We start from the raw sequence: 18,286 nt of genomic DNA on the forward strand, positions 1-18,286 counted from the left end.
CGTAATCGTCCGGCTAAATCGACGACCATCGAGTTTCATGTGCGCGCGCGCGCCCATGTATGTGTGTGTGTGTGTGTGTGTGTGTGCGTGTGTGCGTGTGTGTGTCGGCAGGCCCGTGACTTTATGTTTACGCTTGCGTGTGGTTAGCTAAAAAGTAGGCTCGGTTTAAGCTAGTACGATCGATCCCTTATGGGCTCTGCACGTGAAATCGTGCTGTCGATCGTTCATGGAAGGCGTCGATTCGCTGGCCTATTTTTCTTCAGCCCACGTTACCACGTGACCCCTCGCCACCCCTCGGCCACACTCGTACATTTTACATACTTGTTTGCACTTTCCCGAAGCCATCGGCTTTTTACTGCCGACTGATTGCGGCTATTTGCGTTTCCATAGCTAATTACACACACGTGAGTATGTGCGCGCGTGTGCGTGCATACGGGGGCATGTCGTGTGCCCACACATGTATATATGTATATTGTGATAATTGTAAAGGAGACGGACTAATTATTCACAGGTATCGTCAATAATGTGTCCCTTTTGATTGTGTTCCACAGAGTCCCGGTACGCTGCACAAAGATGTCGGTGGAGGAACGAAAGTTAGTGGAAAGTCAACGAGCGGGGTCGGTTCCGCAACCCTCACGTCTCTCTCGTCAATCACCAACTCCACGAACGTCATCAGGAACAAAAGCAGTCAAATATCACATCGCAAGGTAAGTAATAGCGGTTGAGCGATGGTGCGTAGTGGCGATAAAATACAAAGGAAAAGCGGGTAGTGTCATGCGATTTCCCAATTTTCAATAAGAATAACCGTGACATCTTACGTTCATCTATTTGGTGTTGGTTATCTCGACAGAGGGGAATTTGAAATCTGCTTGGCTCGCGTAAACGAGGCGATAAAGAAGTCCTATAGTGAATGGCGGCAAATGTCGTGAGTTTTGTCTTTTCATTCCTTGTCTTTCTTTGTCTTTTTTTTTTTTTTTTTTTTTTTTTTTTTTTTTTTTTTTTTTTTTTTTTTTTTTTTTAAGCGCGAGAGTTTTTTAGAGTGATTTATCGATTTAGCACGGTCGTTGGTAGCTACATAAGTAGCGCTGATATAAAATTTACTCAAACGGCATTGTCGGCATTAGTAAACAAGTGAACGACAACGAGTGAAACAACAATGACATAATTTGTCCGCGTTTCATGCCACATAAAGCCGTTGAAAGAACGGAATTAAAAAAAAAAAAAAATGTCCCAGCACTTGATAGCCACAAGATAGCTCGGATCATTCGACATGACGGACTTTTTCCCGTAATAATGAGTAATTAGGGAAGATCCTCGGATGACGCAACGCCCAGCGAGTTCGCCGTCCTTGCGCGTAATGCAAGTCGTCGCGATGCACCTTCGCTATTTTTGTTTACGTAATCGAGCAAAAGTCCGTGGTGCTGTATGGATGAATACACACTGGTTTTGCAATGCTTCGCTGTTTGCGGCAACGTCGCGGTGAAGCAAATGCATTATGATGATGATGCAGTTGATCCGCGTGCGTCGCAACCTCGTCTAACAACAGCGCGATTCGTTCGAATGCCTACATCGGGCTTTCGAATTACGGAAATGTCACGCGAAAGTATATTTCGAGGGCATGGAATCATTTTTATCTCCCGTGAGTATAAAGCCGCGCGCGATTTCACGGAGAAAGTATTTGGATCCTCTCGCCGCTGGCTTGTCGACGATTCGGCATTTTAAATAGATACGCCCTTCCTCTAATTGTTAAGTGATTAAGGTACTGTGCACCTATCACACGGTCATACGGGCCATTATCGAGGAGGGAAATGCCATTCGTCCGAACGATTCGAGAATGGAAAACAAGGAGTCCGGTTTGGAGACGACCGACGGGAAATTGCGCGCGCGCGCACATGGGTTTCGGTAGTCCGAAATCATTAACCCACTTACTAAGAGGAGTGTGAGCATCTTCGGAAGAAACGAGCGAGTAATGCGGTTTCGTCATGCATTCGAGATGCTTCGCTATCTTTGTTCCCTCATATTCCGATCGTTCTGTAAATATGAGTAGGATGTACCTTTCCGTATTCGAATTATGAATACTAATTTTTAAAGCTGTTCTTCGACAAAAAGGCAAATTCAAAAAGAGCGAGTGTCAGTTATAAACTGCGTGGCGGTGATCAGGGGCATTAAGGGGGAGGGGGCGGGGGCGGGGCGGGCGGTCCGCGAGAAATGTGTATATTTCAAAGTGAGACCGTTATTCGAATAATAATGCACGTGAAAGCTCCTTTTTTCCTTATGAATAAAATATAATTTTTGAAACATGATGAGTAAGTTATATTTTATATAGTATAAGCTGGTGTCCAAAATTTGTTAAGCGGATTGGACTTTAAATTTCTAGATATAACTATCGCGTATATTATCCTACGATGATCAATTTATTTGACAAAAAATGATTCTTTATTTTTTTTTTTTTTTTTTTTTTTTTTTTTTTTTTTATTATCGTGCACTTTAGACAAAACATTTTATTGAGAAAACAGAAAACATATTTTTGAAACTTGCTCGATCACTATGAAATATTTATCAACCGAGCGCAATAATTATTGAGAAATCCATCGACTGAAAATTATACGAATAAATCATATTATATTCCATTACGACCGAATCCAATTCTTATAGATTATAATCGATACAATGATTATTTCTACATGGTGCATTAAATAAAAAAAGTTTTTACCTTAAGTATGCGGTTCAGATCATATCTGCGTTCAGATTACAATTCCTATCCCTTGAGAATTCTAATATTAAATATGTAACGTAAAGGATAAAACAGAGAGCAAAAACAACATTTTTAATTAAAATATGACCAAGCATGCTAATATATTCTTATAAACTTCGAGTAAAATACGTGAAGTTATTAAATAAATTTCAATGTTACTCAAATTAAGCTCAGTATAAAATTCTTAACAATTTGTTGGGCAAGCGGTCCGCGTTAATTGTAGTCTAATAAATTTTAAAATGATTTTAATACATTCCGAAATAGTCGATGCATTATGCAAGAATACTCGCTGAATAAACATACGTAGTATAATAAATCTTGGCGGTATTGCATATTCCATTAATTCGAATTTTAAAAGGAATTCCTACTCATTGTTTTAAGATAAATAAGGAAAATTTAGAGAACATAGTAGGCACATTAAGTGAATATAATAAAATTGTGACGATATGCATATAACGAGTACCTAATATTTTTCAATTAAATTGTCAAAAAACATTTTTATAACTTTTAGATAATTTCAAAGAAATTAAAATTTGTATATTATTAATTCCAAAAATAATTCACGCTTACGTGTTCTCGTATCATAATGTTAGATATAATATTTAATATATAACGATAATATAATAAGGAAGGATTACGAGGATAATAACGATCTCAGGTAATAAACTTAAATAAAGAAATTACTTTAGAAATTACTATTCGTTTCTTTGAAAAATATTATCTAGAGATAGATCAATACGATTATTTCGAGTAAATTTTATCGAATTTTTAAACGGTAAAACAAACAAATAATTGCAAGTATTATTAATAAAATTTAATATAGAAATTAATCTATGATTTCAATGAATAAATCATCGATACTAGATAGATTGAAATCAGTATTAATATTACATTGTATTTTTTGTTTTGTTTATCTTTTTTGTTTACGTGTGAGTACTGTACTCTGTATTCCATACTCGTAAAAATCTAAACGTTACATTGACGAATATACGTTGAGAAATAAGAAAATGTACCACTGCTATTGGTAGATCTGTATTCGAGAAACGTTAGATCTTATTAAATAAACATCAAGATTTTTTTAAATAAATCGATATGGCTATTGGAAGTGATATTAGTGAAGTCACAAGCACGCCGTACTTCGTATTTGTAAAATCCAGAACTTTATGTAATACGAAAGAAACTTTATGGTTTTGTGAAACTTTAGTAAAGAAATTGTAGCAAATCGATTTAAGCGCGACAAGATCTTAGAATTACAAAATGTCGGTGTTTAAAATTTGTCTCCTGCCTCGAATGATTATGATCGAAGGATACGCTCGGATATTGGCGGATCAGAGCTGATAAAGGTCAATCGTCAAATGTAAATGATTCCCTGCTGTCATTGCACTCAGCTATACAAAGCTTGGCATTAGCGTTTATTAATTATAATTGTTTATTAAAGGATTGATAGGTTGAATGTTGAAGAGGCCAAATACGATATTAACGTAAAGGTGAACAATATAATAGCAAGGGAGAATGTAGAGAATGTAGGTAGCCCAGGTTCGCTGGATATTCCGAAAGAGCTAATGAGATAATAATATTATGACGTTGGCAAAGAGCGATTGCGAATGCCGATTGGCAAGTCAAGCAAGAGTAGTTAACATTGAATGGAAAATTGGCTAATTCGAACGAAGCGGAGTCGACGGCATTTGTGTGTTTCGCGAGTTTCTAATGCAGATAAAGGATTCGGGTGTACGCGCTCGGGACTTTAGAAGCGATAAACATCTTTCGAAGGAGCAATGCAAGCTCGTGTCTACGTGAAACTCGCCCGTTCTTAATCTTAGTCGAGCCGAGCCGAGCCGAGCCGAGCCGAGCCCTCCTCTGGGCCGGTGAAATTTTTCCCCGAGTCCTTACATCGCCGCCGCTCGCGCACTTACGTAAGCGCAATTATTAGGCGAGCAAAGCAGGTGTGCGCACTTTCTAAATTCGTGTATAAATTGGCCGGTGGCTCGATAAAGCTGCCAGCCACGGGACATTCGTCGGCTCATTAGGGTGACATCGCGGCCCATTCAATGCCACCGATAATACATAGCGCATCTAGAAAGAACATCGGCCCTCCTTACGCCACTGGCGCTTATTATCGTTAGAAGTTACAGCGATAGGGGCAAGAGTAATTAGGATAGAGGGGAGATTTACACGCGGAATGGTCGGTGCGATCGACGCCTGGGGCCCGGCGAGCCTGTCATTGCCTCCCCCCCCCTCCCCCATTTGTAATTCAGCAAGGCCTGCGCACATTTTATCGTAACGTTTGAAGTTTAGTACTTGGGAGGTTTTGTAGGGGCGGAGGATCGCGGAGCTGACGATTCGTTACGGTTGTGGTGACGATGTGTCTTGGACACGTAATGCCGTGCGAGAGGCCGACGATCGCGAGTTACGGAACCGAGCAGACTTAATAGAATAAAGAAAAAGCGTATTGCGAAGGAGCCAGCGACCGCCGCGAGCGTCCACAAAAAAGAAAATAATAATGAAAATAAATAAAATTAAAAAAATAGAGAAAAAAACCCCTTCACCCTCTTGGCATACCAGCGATCCTCGTTCTCGTGACTCTCGCAGTCTCCTCCCGAATTTCGGGACTCGGGGAATCTCTCGACCGAGGACTTACGATCATTCGTCCTTCGCATAGGTGAAAATCACGGAGGTACAGGTCGACGCGTCGAAAGGGTCAACGGGTGGGTATAAGCACACTTAAAGCGGCATCGTAGCGGGACTCGCGTGTACCTTAGGAGGCAGTGGGGATGCCAAGGCAATTACGGTACAGGACTCGCGGTAGTAGGAGTTCGGCGACTCTGCCAGATCGATTGAACGGCGGCGCCTTGTGTGCGCGGGAGCCGAGGACCGCAGTGGTATGGAGAAGAGACGGACGGGACCGCGGCTCGTGGAAAATATTTTCCTTCGCTGAATTTTAACGAGCGCATTCGTTAAACACTACCACCGTAACTGGCAGCGTCGGTGACGGCGGCTCCTCAGCCAACGCGGAAGGTCATGGTAGTCGGCGGTCGTTGACCGAACACACCTTTACGCGCTCGGCTCTGCTTCTCCCGCCCGTCCGCCCTCCCCTACCACCCGCCGCCTCCCGCCCCTAAGTATGGATTACTTTGCATGTGAAAAAAGAGTCGCGAGCGCGGCTTCCGCTTTCCCCGCTGGGCTTTGGTCTATGGTCGAAGACCTGACGGACCAACGACTGGGCAACACTCGCGGGCGCCAATATTCGGATCAGTCTGCAGGAATTTTCTATTTATATTCAATCCTCTAGAAATTATCGTTCAAAATAGCTGCTTTTACGACGCTAATACATTAGCATGTCTTAAGATTGCCAAATAAACGATTCTCCCCCCGCCCCCTCTCACGCACTCTCTCTATCTCTCTCTCTCTCTCTCTCTCTCTCTCTCTCTCTCTATATATATATATATATATATATATATACACACACACACACCCATCTCCGTCTCTCTATTTCTCTCTTCCTTGGCAATGTATGTTCCTCTCACGAAGCATGACGTAGTTTAATATGCAGGAAATGTTTGCGCTTAAAATAAACGAATTATGATAATTTAAAGACATTCCTCATGTTGGTCGTAAGAAAATCGTTTTTTCCTTCAATTTTAGCTGCGAGTATCTGATATGTGACGTGATGTACGCTGATAAAATGATTGCAAAACATATGTAAAAGTGATGCACAGTAAAGTATCTTCTCGAAAAAAATTTTATGAACGAACTTGACATTGATTCTATTTCTAGATAGTGCGCTACGCTCATTGTCGGATGAGACGTTTAGGAAAGTTGAACTTTCTATCTGAAATTATGGAAACAACCGAGTAAACGTTTATTCGCAATTCTTATGTTAAATAAATTGCCGTGCACTTCTTATTTTATTTTTATTATTTTTTTTATCTTTTTTTTTTCAACGTCCAGTTTCTCCGATTAATTCTAAAATACAGCTAAGACGTTTAATTAATAAACTTGTCCATATTTTAATTTATAAACTTGACTCGTTCCATGATATATATGCACCGTCAAAAAGTCGAGAGAAAAAAACGATTTAGAACTTTGAATTAAAAAAAAAAACTAATAGAAGCGAAATGATTGATCGAACAAGTTAGCGATTTAACCAAAAAGTTTGATAGATCATCGTAGTTACGAAAACATTGGTAAAAAAAATGTAGGTTACAATAATCATGAATTGCAACTTATCGAATGTATTATGTTTAATGTGTTGCAAACGCGTAATTGTAAATGTAGGATTCACTAACAATTGTAAAAAAAAGAAACAAAAAGTTGTAATGATAGTCTAAAGATACTTTGATGATTCACATTTTGTTCCAATTCCGTTTTTTTTTGTTTTTCTTTCTTTTGTATTCTTTTCTTCTAAATTTAATTTAATATAAAAAGTTACACTTAAGTACAAAATACTATTTCTAATATTACAATACTGATTTATGGTTAAATAGATGGTTAAAAAGCGTAAAAAAATTAGATGCTTCGAATAACGTTTTGTTGACAAAAGTTCCATCATGCGGCAAATTTGTCGCTAAATAGTATTTATTTCTTCCAAATGAAGAATTAGTGAATCATTCAAATTTGCAGATTTTTCATTATTTGCACTTTCGGGATTACTCGCAAATTCCTAATGTTCATATTTTGTTTGTCAACAAATCGTAGGATAAATTACTCAATATTACAAGGAGATGCAAAACGAAGGATCGAACTAGTGTAAACTATGAAGTAAACATGAATGAAGAATTATTCAATCTTATAAAACAAATACAATTGTTTGCACAACCGTAGTCGTTGTGATTAACAGTATCTTTTCGATTGCTTGTTCACTTGATCGATAAGGAGAGTATCGTTTAAGATCTTAGGATAGTGAACCACGCTTAACTCGTCACTTTATAGAATATTTGTACAGTATAATAAATAAGTAGACGGACGCAAAGTGGTACACGAGCAGTCGATGAAGCTGTCGAAATGTAATGGCCGTCCTAATGTTAAGATAAATGACTCTAGAAGACGGGCAGAGGGATAAGCACGCCCGTGTCCCATGTGAAATAGGAAATTCCATGACGAACAAAGGATGTTGAGAGAGGTTCCGAGGAGGGTAGGAGGCACCGGGTTTACGGTACCGAGCCCGCCAATCTCCTCCTCGTCCCACCTCACCGTGCCGCGCCTCGCTCCTCATCCCCTCCCCATTCATCTTTTCCACTATCAACTCTACGCCAGCGTCGCCCTCGTCCCGTTCGGCATTTATAGAAAACTCCGCTAATTCGCGGCGCGGATCGACGCCTGCGGCGCATACACGCACGGACGCACGCACGCACGCACGCACACGGTCGCGTGTTCCCAGCTCGACGTCGGCTGCGTGTCAGTGACCGTTCTAGGCGAGACACGAATCTCAATTCCACTTGCCGAGCGCGTTCTTCTTGGCTCAGTATCCGTTGCCGGTGCACGACGACAACGACGACAACGACAACGACGACCACAGTCGTGCGACGCCACTAGACTTCCAAAGGGGCACGCCCGCACTCTTATCACCGACGCCGACGGTGAAAGTCCTATTGATTTATCATCGGAGGTCTCTGGCAGAAAATCGATTGCATCTCCGTCCCCTCGGCGCCCATTCGAATTAACTGGAGCTCCCGAAGAGAAGCCGAGAAACGCGGGCTGCGGAGTGGACCGGGGGGTGATGGGTAGAGGGAAGGGGGAGGCGTCGGCAGCGGCGTCGGAACCGGTCCCCTATTACAAATTGATCGGGCGAAGTTGCGCCGCGAGCCTCTAGTTATTTGGTAAATCATGAGCGCCGCAACGAGGCAGATTCATCCATTCCAGTGACCGATGATCGTGCGTCGACGATACTCTAGCCAATCCTTGATAACGAAACGATGGCTTAGCACTCTCTTTCCTTTACCTTCTCATCAGCCTACGTGCGTCGAGAATAATTGGTTGTGAAAAATAGCCGTGTCGTTGGTGCGAGACGAATACTAAAATGCCAATGCTACGTAAGAATTTAGAAAGAGAGAGAGAGAGGAAGATGGCGATGATGGCGATGATGGCGATGATGGCGATAATGGCGAGGGGGAGTACGTGGGATAAAAGGAGGATGGAGCACGCTCGTAAAAGTCGTTTTATTAGGCTCTTTCGATGCCTTCTCCCGACATTAGTATTTAAGCAACGTGGAAGGACGTGCGCGGCGGTTTCGCTTTCGACTCAATAACCGGACAACGAGGAGAAATTGTTCCGATCGTTCGGATGCGCGATGATAGGCTTTCCCCAATCCCTGCCGGTGCCTCTCCCACGTGTGCACGAGAGCATGCACCTACACCTCGCGCGTATACGATTCTGGCGAAATCAAGAGGCTGCTCACGTTTCGCTCGTGCACGCGCGCGTAAACAATAACGCGAGACCGAGATTATTGGAGAAGTCTGGTGGGGCGCTCGCTTAAAGAGAAAGTAAGTACGCGAGAAGCTGCCGAAGCCATGGGGAAGGAGACGAGGGAACCGGCGAGTCCGCGACCGAATTTCCATTACCGGTGATAGAGTTAGTGGGGGGTGGGGGATACGGGAATGCACGTCGTCTGGGAAGTTGGTCGCACGCTGCCCACTATCCTCCCCGCGGTCTGACTAATCAATCAGCGACCATCAAGTGACATTGGATCAGGACCACTTTCAATCTCTGGTGTCGTGCACAAATTGCGTTATCAATGATAGACGTACCTGTGACACGGGCGACGGAAGGTCGGGAGACGCGATGGGGTGGAATAGCGACCCGTAGGCTAAGGAAATTAGCAGACTTCGATAAGGCTGGTGGGCCTTAACCCCATGATACCACATATGATATATTTGTTTTAGCGAGCGCTTGTGGAGGTTATAGATGCGCGTCTTGTTGGCGCGCACATCACTTACGACTCGAAATAAAATAGGATCGCGTGAAGCAGGGCTCCTTTCGTGCGCGCCTCGAGCACTTTAACGCATTAATCGAGTATTAGCGAAAATCCTAGGGCGGATGCGTAAACTCGCTGACCGCTAGAGGCGTTGGCATCGCGAGAGCCGGACTTTAAGATAGATAAGAGGCGCGGAAGAGCTTCATCGGGCAACTGTCTAATCGCCGATGCACCTGGTATCTTGCCTGCGTACTTAGTCGTGCTCTTTATCGCCGGCGAATGCTGCCTTAATGGTGCAACGAGGTAGAAGTGTAGCAGCGCTAAAGGCTAAAGGCTTGGGCGGGTCGCTCGATAATATTGATTACGTTATTAGGACGAGCATTATTAACGGGGAGTCTATTACTTCGATTAGGTTCGCTTCAAGTCAAGTATGAGCATCGGATTTAGCTTATTTATCATAATAAATGGCCAAGAAACGATCTCTCTCGTTTGTCAATGCAAAACGCTTTTACACTTGAAACGTTGTAGCCGACTGAGAGGGAGCAGCAAAAAAGGTGAAACAAATCGTAGTTATTATCCTGCTTATTCGTCAATTGTATGTATTGCGTAGCCAAAGAAAATTATCATTAAATTATCTTAAATTGTATAGTACACCGATGTTGGCATTATTCTATAGGTGTATTTAATAGGCGATGGGTGAAGCGTAAGAATGACTTTGAAGTAGCAGTGAATTGATAGCGACAGCCACAGGACGATCGTAATTTGAATTTTTATTTCCCAAACATGGATGAAACATGGAGAAGCTCCAAGGGCATTGTCTAGAAATAGATCGTAGATGGATAATCATAAAATTGGCCCTTTCCCGTAATGATAGTCCGCGACGTCCGTTTCTATTGATATTACTTCCGTCGGTCTACCGTACGGCCGTGTCACGTGACTTCCGTCGTGATAGAGAGAAAGAGCGACCCGAACCAAACAATGTGTATTCCCATATTCGTTGTGCACGTGTAGGCAGCGTATGCGTTTGACTGCACAAAAATTCTACGCTTCAACGTTTTGTATTCATGCATATGCGCGTGCGCGCAAACACATTTTGTGTAAGTATCGTAGGAATATGTATGAGAACAAACGGCATTGAAAGAACATTATTTAAGAACATAAATACGACGTGCTTGTTATTAAATTACTAGTGCTGGAACACAATTGAAAATAGTAATAATGCTCCTATGCGGCAAACGATCGGGAAGCAGATGGTTGCTTTACTGTTGTGCAGTTTAGTCTGTAGGGCTCTCTCTAGCTATCTCTCTCTCATTCACTCTATTTCGTCTATAATATAAAGGTTGTATTTGATTTTATCGTACCTTAATGAAACTGCTTACGATTGATTGGCGTGTAGCACCAAAATTTTTTAAACACTTTATTATATAAAATGTACTGACTAGTATTTAAATTAAATAATAACGACAATAATAATAATAATAATAATAATAATAATAATAATAATAATAATAATAATAATAATAATAATAATAATAATAGCAGTATTACTAGTTATAGTAATAGTAGTAGCAGTTGTAATAATAATAATAATAATAATAATAATAATAATAATAATAATAATAATAATAATAATAACAACAACAGCAGAATTAATCGACGAATGCGAAATACATTTTCGCGCGCATCGTTGTATGCCATGGAAACACTTGCAATTACATTTTTATCCATTTGCGTCTCCGTGTAATATTCGCGCGATTCACTTCATCGCATTCAGGACTTTAATGATTCGACGCTAATCAGCAATGCCGTCGATTAAAGTACGCGACTGTGCCGTGCAGGTTGTATAAACTCGATTCTTCCCTTGCATCCAGGCATATTGTTTGGTTTCGTTAAAAGCACGCTTAATCGCACATTACGTATAATAGAAAGAGAGGAAAAAGAATGTCTTATTATAAATGAAGAATGTTGAGTGCGCACGAATGCGTACCAAAGTAATATAACATTTAAATGTAAAAATAAATAACCGACGAATCAGGCAACTTACGCATTACCTATGAGATTGAAAATAATGTAAAGATAATGCAAGTGGCGAGGAAAGACGCTCTTTATTACAAGTAAACTAATGACTACGATAATATAGAAGAGAGCCGTGTTTGTTGCAACGAGATATTTCTTAACTATTAAGAAATCTACGTTTAAGTCGAATGTAGTAACTGAATAAAGTTTGGAGGGAGTAAAAAGAATGTACGTCGGCTATAATACAAAGTTTTTCATCGAGGCGCTCCTGTCTTATTTACATAATCATAAATATAGCGATTAGAAATTATAATGCCGAGGTCAAATGTAAGTGGCCGATGTGCCAATGAACTTTGATAAATATCGTCTCGATGAAATTCTATGTCCTAGTCTTGCGACTAAATACTCCTTCCAATTAACGTCCGACTTTGACACAATAATAATATAGGACGCATTAATTAAATGATTACCCGCGCGCAAGGATCGCTGCACAACGAAGGCATTAAGTTCCTGGCCCCGATCATCATTTTTCTCGCGGAACACACAAAAACGTGTACCGGCGAGCACGTGTGGTGCACTGGTGTCGCGGTGGGGAGTCGGCGGCTTAAGCCCAGCCTCCGCGCGCACGACTTTCTTTTCTAGCGCGCAACGGATTCGCATCCGGTTCTGAAATCGCTCTCTCTCTCTCTCTCTCTCTCTCTCTCTCTCTCTCACGCTCGCCTCGCGTGCGTGCATAGCGCGAGAAACGTACGCGCGCCGCCCATAGATGAGATTACCGCGCTCTTAATAGTGCATTATGTAAAGGAATGCGCGCAATAGGCGCGCTCGCGGCCCCGATATTAAGGAAAACTTTCATTTTCGTTCGTTTTCCTCGGGCAAGCTGTGGCGAGCCTTTCTGCGTACCGCTCTGCGATAAGCGATCTACAGGAGAGGCGGAGTGAGACGGAGAGAGAGAGAGAGAGAGAGAGAGAGAGAGAGAGAGAGAGAGAGAGAGAGACAAAGACGGCGGGACTTCGAGGTTTCTCTGGGACAGAGTGAGCGACAAGTTCGGATAAGGATAAGGGAAAAAGGGACCTCGCAATTCGTATGATAGCTCGGCGCTTTGTCGAGGCTTCGGGCAATCGGTGGTGCGCATCGTACGACAGGTTAAGAGATCGAATAATGAAATGTACAAGTCGACAACGTATACACACCAGTTTCGATGTTGAAATATCGAGCGCGACTACAGTGCGCCTAAGCTGTTGAGTAAGGGACAGAAGAGTCTTTCGTAATGCCATGCTGGAGGAACGGAGAATAGAACCCCACCAAGTGACATTCACGTCTCCGTCTTTGGATTTTGACGAATGACTACAAGAGCCGGGCGAGTAATGGAAGTGGCGTGCAAAAACCGATTAACGGAAATCGGGTGAGAACGCGTTGAGAGTGAGAGAGGGAGCGAGGTAGGAGGGCTGAGGTCGGAGCCGAGGTTTGGAAGGAGCGGGCGCCGTTAGTCGGGAGTTAACGAGAACGAGAGAGAAACTTGAAAATGATTCAGACTCTTACATATCGTTCAATTGCATCTACAGCGCGCGTTTTCCATTGTTTCCAATCTGAGTCGCGAGTAAGAAATGGAGTGGTCGAATCGCTGGAGGCGGAAGGGATCCTGTCTAATGTAACAAAAGCCATTTCAACACTCTATCGAGCTCCGCCGCTCGGCAATAAATTTTTTTCTTCTCCCTTTTCCCCATCCCTCCTCACGATGTATTTAATCGATTTAACAAAAAACGTCCATCACTTCTGTCAGTGCTGCATGTATACGGATGAGTGCGTGTGGCGTTAGTGTTGGCGCGAGCGATGCCGGAATCGACTTTCCAAGATCGTGGCTCGATGGCCGCTAAATACCCCAACATTAATGTTAATAATAACATTAATGTAACGACACATTTATCTGAGCGTTCCATGTATTGCAAATAATGGGGACGCTTCCAATGTTTAGCTCTCGTGGTCATAAAATCAAGTGGGATATCGGCTTTTCCTCGAATATCAGTGACTCCTTCGCGTGGCAGCACGAGCTGGAGCGAGTAAAGGAGAACAGAATCGGACGGAATTGCGTTGTTGTTGCGCTCGCAGCCGAGTCCGTAGGAGCTTGGCCAAGCCATTTCAGGTAAATCGCATTATTGCCGCGAGTCGCGGGAAGAAGCACGTACGTACGTCACGTCGGTACTCTTTCCTTTCCTCTTCCCTTACTTTAGAGCCGCGTCGCGCTTGCATCTGTCTTTTTACCGGGCAGTAAAAAGTCGGGCAGAGCGATTAAACGCAGCAATGTGAAGGGAGGCTAATGACTGATTCGCCCTTTCTTCAAATGGCACAGCGCATTGTTTCTTCGGCAAATTTAATTACAACGATGCTGCGCGACAAACTCTCCCGCAGCTCACCGCTCCTTATGCTCTTTATTGCACGCCAAATCGATGGGTTAAATGGATTAGAAAGAAAAACAAATAATAACAAACGCAAATGACGATGATGATGATGATGATGATGATGATGATGATGATGATGATTTATTTTTATTATCATATAATTAATTAGTCGATGTATGCGACACTGGCGAGTATATCAGAAAGCACTCGAGATTGTAAAGAATAATACAGTGCGGGAATTGAAATTAAATGGACTCGATTTGCAAGACAATGTATTTAAAGGCTGAACATTGAATTGAATTATGATAACACCCTCTGGAATGTTTGCACTGGGTCAACGGCTCTCCTCGGCATTACGGTTAGGCGTAAACCATACATTGGCGCAGGCCGAATACTCACATCGGGACTACACGTATCCGCCTGACACGGCTCGTTTCACATTCAATTAGCCATCGCGGCGGCTTTGAAACTTTGACTGCCATCCTCAAGCCCCCCTCCCCCTCCCCCCCTCTCCTCACCCGTCCCACCCTATCCCGCGAAGACACGATCATCCCGAAGCGCGTACGTACCGACGCACGCCACATTCTCCTCAATGTTCAAGAAGAAATGTTCTTTTCAGGCATAATGACGTGATTTTGCGTAAGCTTCGATGACCATATCGGCTTAACCGATGAATCAGTTCAGGAAACACTTTGCTTTAAAATGTGATTAAGACAGGAATGACTAGTGTGTTGAGTATTACCAATCGTATGGGGCATTATTTCCGGGACAAATAGAATATTCCATGATACCTCGCGCTAGTTTCCTAACCGCTTATTTTATTATTATTATTGTTATTGCTATTTTCTCTTTTTTAGTTTTAACGAAATTTTGACGCTTACGACTGCTGATAAATATGTAAATGAATACTCTAATCTATATTATAAAAATACGCTTGAATAATCTCCGGTCGCTTACACACGCCTACGTTCGAATATGCCTGCACCCTCGCAATTGGTATACGTATGTCCATATGCATGCGCCTGTACTCATATGTATATATGCCTGTTTGCGATTATGGAATTTCAAAGAACTAATATACAGAGTTAATAATTACTGTTTTGTAGTGCTGATAATGATGATTGGCTCGATTTTTGCTTGCGATTGTGCATGTGCACGCACGTACGTCAATACATGGATAAGAATGTGATCATATGTACAACCGCCGGACTTGAAAATTATCCGTTTCGGCAGACAACGCTGATAAATTCAATTTAAAGTACCGTTCGTACGTATCTGCTGAAAAACAACATTCACACTGTTATTTTATAGTATTTCATCATTATTGATGTCCTAGTTTCTTATCAGCAGATTCTTTTTTTGCTTTTTTTTTTTTTGCTTTTTTTTTTTGTTTATTATGATTGAGCTTGTCGCTCTTAATAGAGATAACTTAATTTATAATTCTTATGAGCGAGAAAGAATTGAGATTGAAACGAGAAGCGAATCATATCGTCAGAAAATATTCCCATTAACGACCGAGATTTTCATAAAACGCGTGAAAAATTTCATTGTCCATTGTCTTTTAACTTACATACGACATTAATCATGAAATAGCATGAAAGAAGTAAGTAGAATAGACAAAAAATTCCTAGCATTGGATCTCAATCGATCGAGATGCAACGGCAACTCTCGAGCAATGTAACATAATCCACATTATCGAGTCCGACTGTCTTTTATTTCTCAATGATTTAATCGAAGTCACTACAACCGCGCATATCGTCGTGTCTCACGAAGACTTTAAAGAGATGTCCAATTATCAATATTACTCGGAGGGTCACTTTATTGATAATAAAAGTGGGATGAAGTTATCAGGACACGAGAACACTACGCGCGCGCGTCTGTGTAAGTTAAGCTAAGTTCTGCGAATTCGTCTTGTGCAAACTTCTCTTTCGTACGCGTACCGACACCCTACCCTTCGCCCGTTGTCTCGCACGATTGAAGTTTTAGCGGATGACCTCTCCAAGGTCGGCGGCATGCTATACAATCCTCGAGAGTTGGTGTGCGCGCAGGCCAGCCATTGTTAAAAAGAGTCGAGCTGCGCCCGCCCGAACGGTCTTACAAATTTGACGCGTGATCGGCCGAATCCGAGCTCGTTCCCGAGGCCACTGATAGATTAAATATTTCGACACACACCGACATCCCATCCAGCAGCGCGCACTTCACGTACAAAGGGCAGTCGGATAAAGAGGCGTCGGGAGAGAAAGTTGGATGCAGGAGTGGGTCGCAACGTGCTAATTGAACGGTCAGATCCGGCCGTGGGAGCGGTAGGGTCGGCAACTGATTAATACGCGCGTCGCATCTAGTAATAATCGATAGCCAAAGGTCATTGTCACTTGCTGGGTAATTCGAAAGAAATTGTTGGGCGCGCGAAGTAGTGTCGAGCCGCCGTCAGCGAGACTCGGCGGCAATCGTCAGCTACAATTTCGTCCTCGGCAAACGTTCCGATTAATTAGCGTGGACGAGTGGCAATTGAAATTAATAGCTCGGTAGCTCGGTGGTGCGCTACTCGCTGCTGCAGTATGCGAGCGTCCGCTGTATAAAATGCACGAAATCCTGAATTTTATTGGGGACGAGCGATTAATCGCGCGCGAATTTGAACGCTCGGACGTCGTCGGGCACTTACATCGGGCACAATCGATCGGGGAATGCAATATTCCCCTTTTGTGCATTCTACAACTCGTGCTACCGGCTTATCTATCTACGCTCTCGCGCATTTTTCCGTCGCGGTTCGTTTTCCTCTACGGTTTCTAGTTACGTTGGACGGATGGTGTGGGGCGGTGTGAGGCAAGAGGAGGAGGAGGAGGAGGAGGAGGAGGAGGAGGGGGGGGAATAATAAGCCATGCGCTTTATTTACAGTGGACAAGTAAGAAATCAAGTAAGAGTCACGGACTTCGAAGAATTTCTTGGCCTTGTCTCCTCCGCTCCCGTTCTTCGTAGAATAGATCGTCACCCCCATCCACCACCCATTCTTTGTCTCTTCTCTTTTCATTATCGTTGCAATTAAAATCTCCCTCTCCCACGCTAACTCGATACATCTTTTTCCACCGTCCGACGGCTCGACCTAACTAGCTTCGCATCGCCGTTTTTCTCCCTCCTTCACTAATCACGATAAACGTCAAATGTCCACTTTCAATATACTAATTTCACCTCGCGGCATTTCACATTTTCGTATTTTCCACGAACTTGCGCACTCGCCAACTTACATTGACATTTCTGCTGCATTGACCCATTATAAATGAACGATGTAGCACTAAAGCCACAAACGAGAACAACATTACAGTCGGACGTTCATCGATTTTTCTTTGTATATGTCATTGTTGTTCGTTTTTTTTGTTTTCCTTCAAAAGTTTCAGGACAAATCAATTAACGTCTTTTATCCTCAAAAAACAAAACAAAAAACAAAAAATTAAATAAATAAAAAACAAATAAAAAACATATACACGCACACAAAAATAAACAAATAAAAACAATAAAAAAACAAGTTCTCATTTAATGACTGAATAGAGGGAATGACACTTAGTCGATTAATACAATTGCGCTCACATCGTTTTGCGAATGCAAAATAATAATAATAACAATAAAGACGCAACGATAAAATATAATGTAGCAACATATTAATTTAAAGTTAATTGCATCCTCGACATAGTCCGATCGTTATATAATTTCTAACAATAAAGCCTAATGGCGTACGTGTGCTACAGGTAACGAAGATTTCGACGACACATTATCGGAATGCTGTAACGTAGCCGATGATCCTGCGATTTATACCACAAATGAATTTATGTAAAACCGGAATTTGCGGTTGAGTCGAACGACGTTTTGCGTCAACGAGCACCCGCGTTCCTTTTTCCGGACAAGGGGAAAGCTGAAAAGCAAGAGTTTTTTTAACCATCCGCTCGATGGTAAATATTTTATTAAAAACGCTAAGTGGCGAACTCGAGGAAGAACAAAACCTGGCCCACACTCTCACCCCATATGAGGTGAATCCATATTATAGGGAAAAAGGCAAAGTGTCAGGATAAATAGCATTTAAAGTTGGACTATAACGCGCAGGATGTTCGATGTGTGGCCTATGGGCTCCTCGGTATCTCCTCCTCGCTATACCCCCCCCCCTCCCCCAACAAGTTGGACTATAACGCGCAGGATGTTCGATGTGTGGCCTATGGG

General features: G+C 42.5%; 1 protein-coding gene across 1 annotated transcript in view; it reads left to right on the plus strand.

Moving 5' to 3' along the window:
- Positions 1–18,286, plus strand: part of LOC105363934 (dual specificity tyrosine-phosphorylation-regulated kinase 2) — a 153,856-nt gene that overhangs the window by 126,488 nt on the left and 9,082 nt on the right. The window contains 1 exon segment of the mRNA XM_011501747.1: positions 552–707. Within this exon segment, the coding sequence (XP_011500049.1) occupies positions 552–707 (156 nt within the window).

Source organism: Ceratosolen solmsi, unplaced genomic scaffold (genome assembly GCF_000503995.2).
Source record: "Ceratosolen solmsi marchali unplaced genomic scaffold, CerSol_1.0 scaffold23, whole genome shotgun sequence".
NCBI lineage: Eukaryota > Metazoa > Arthropoda > Insecta > Hymenoptera > Agaonidae > Ceratosolen > Ceratosolen solmsi.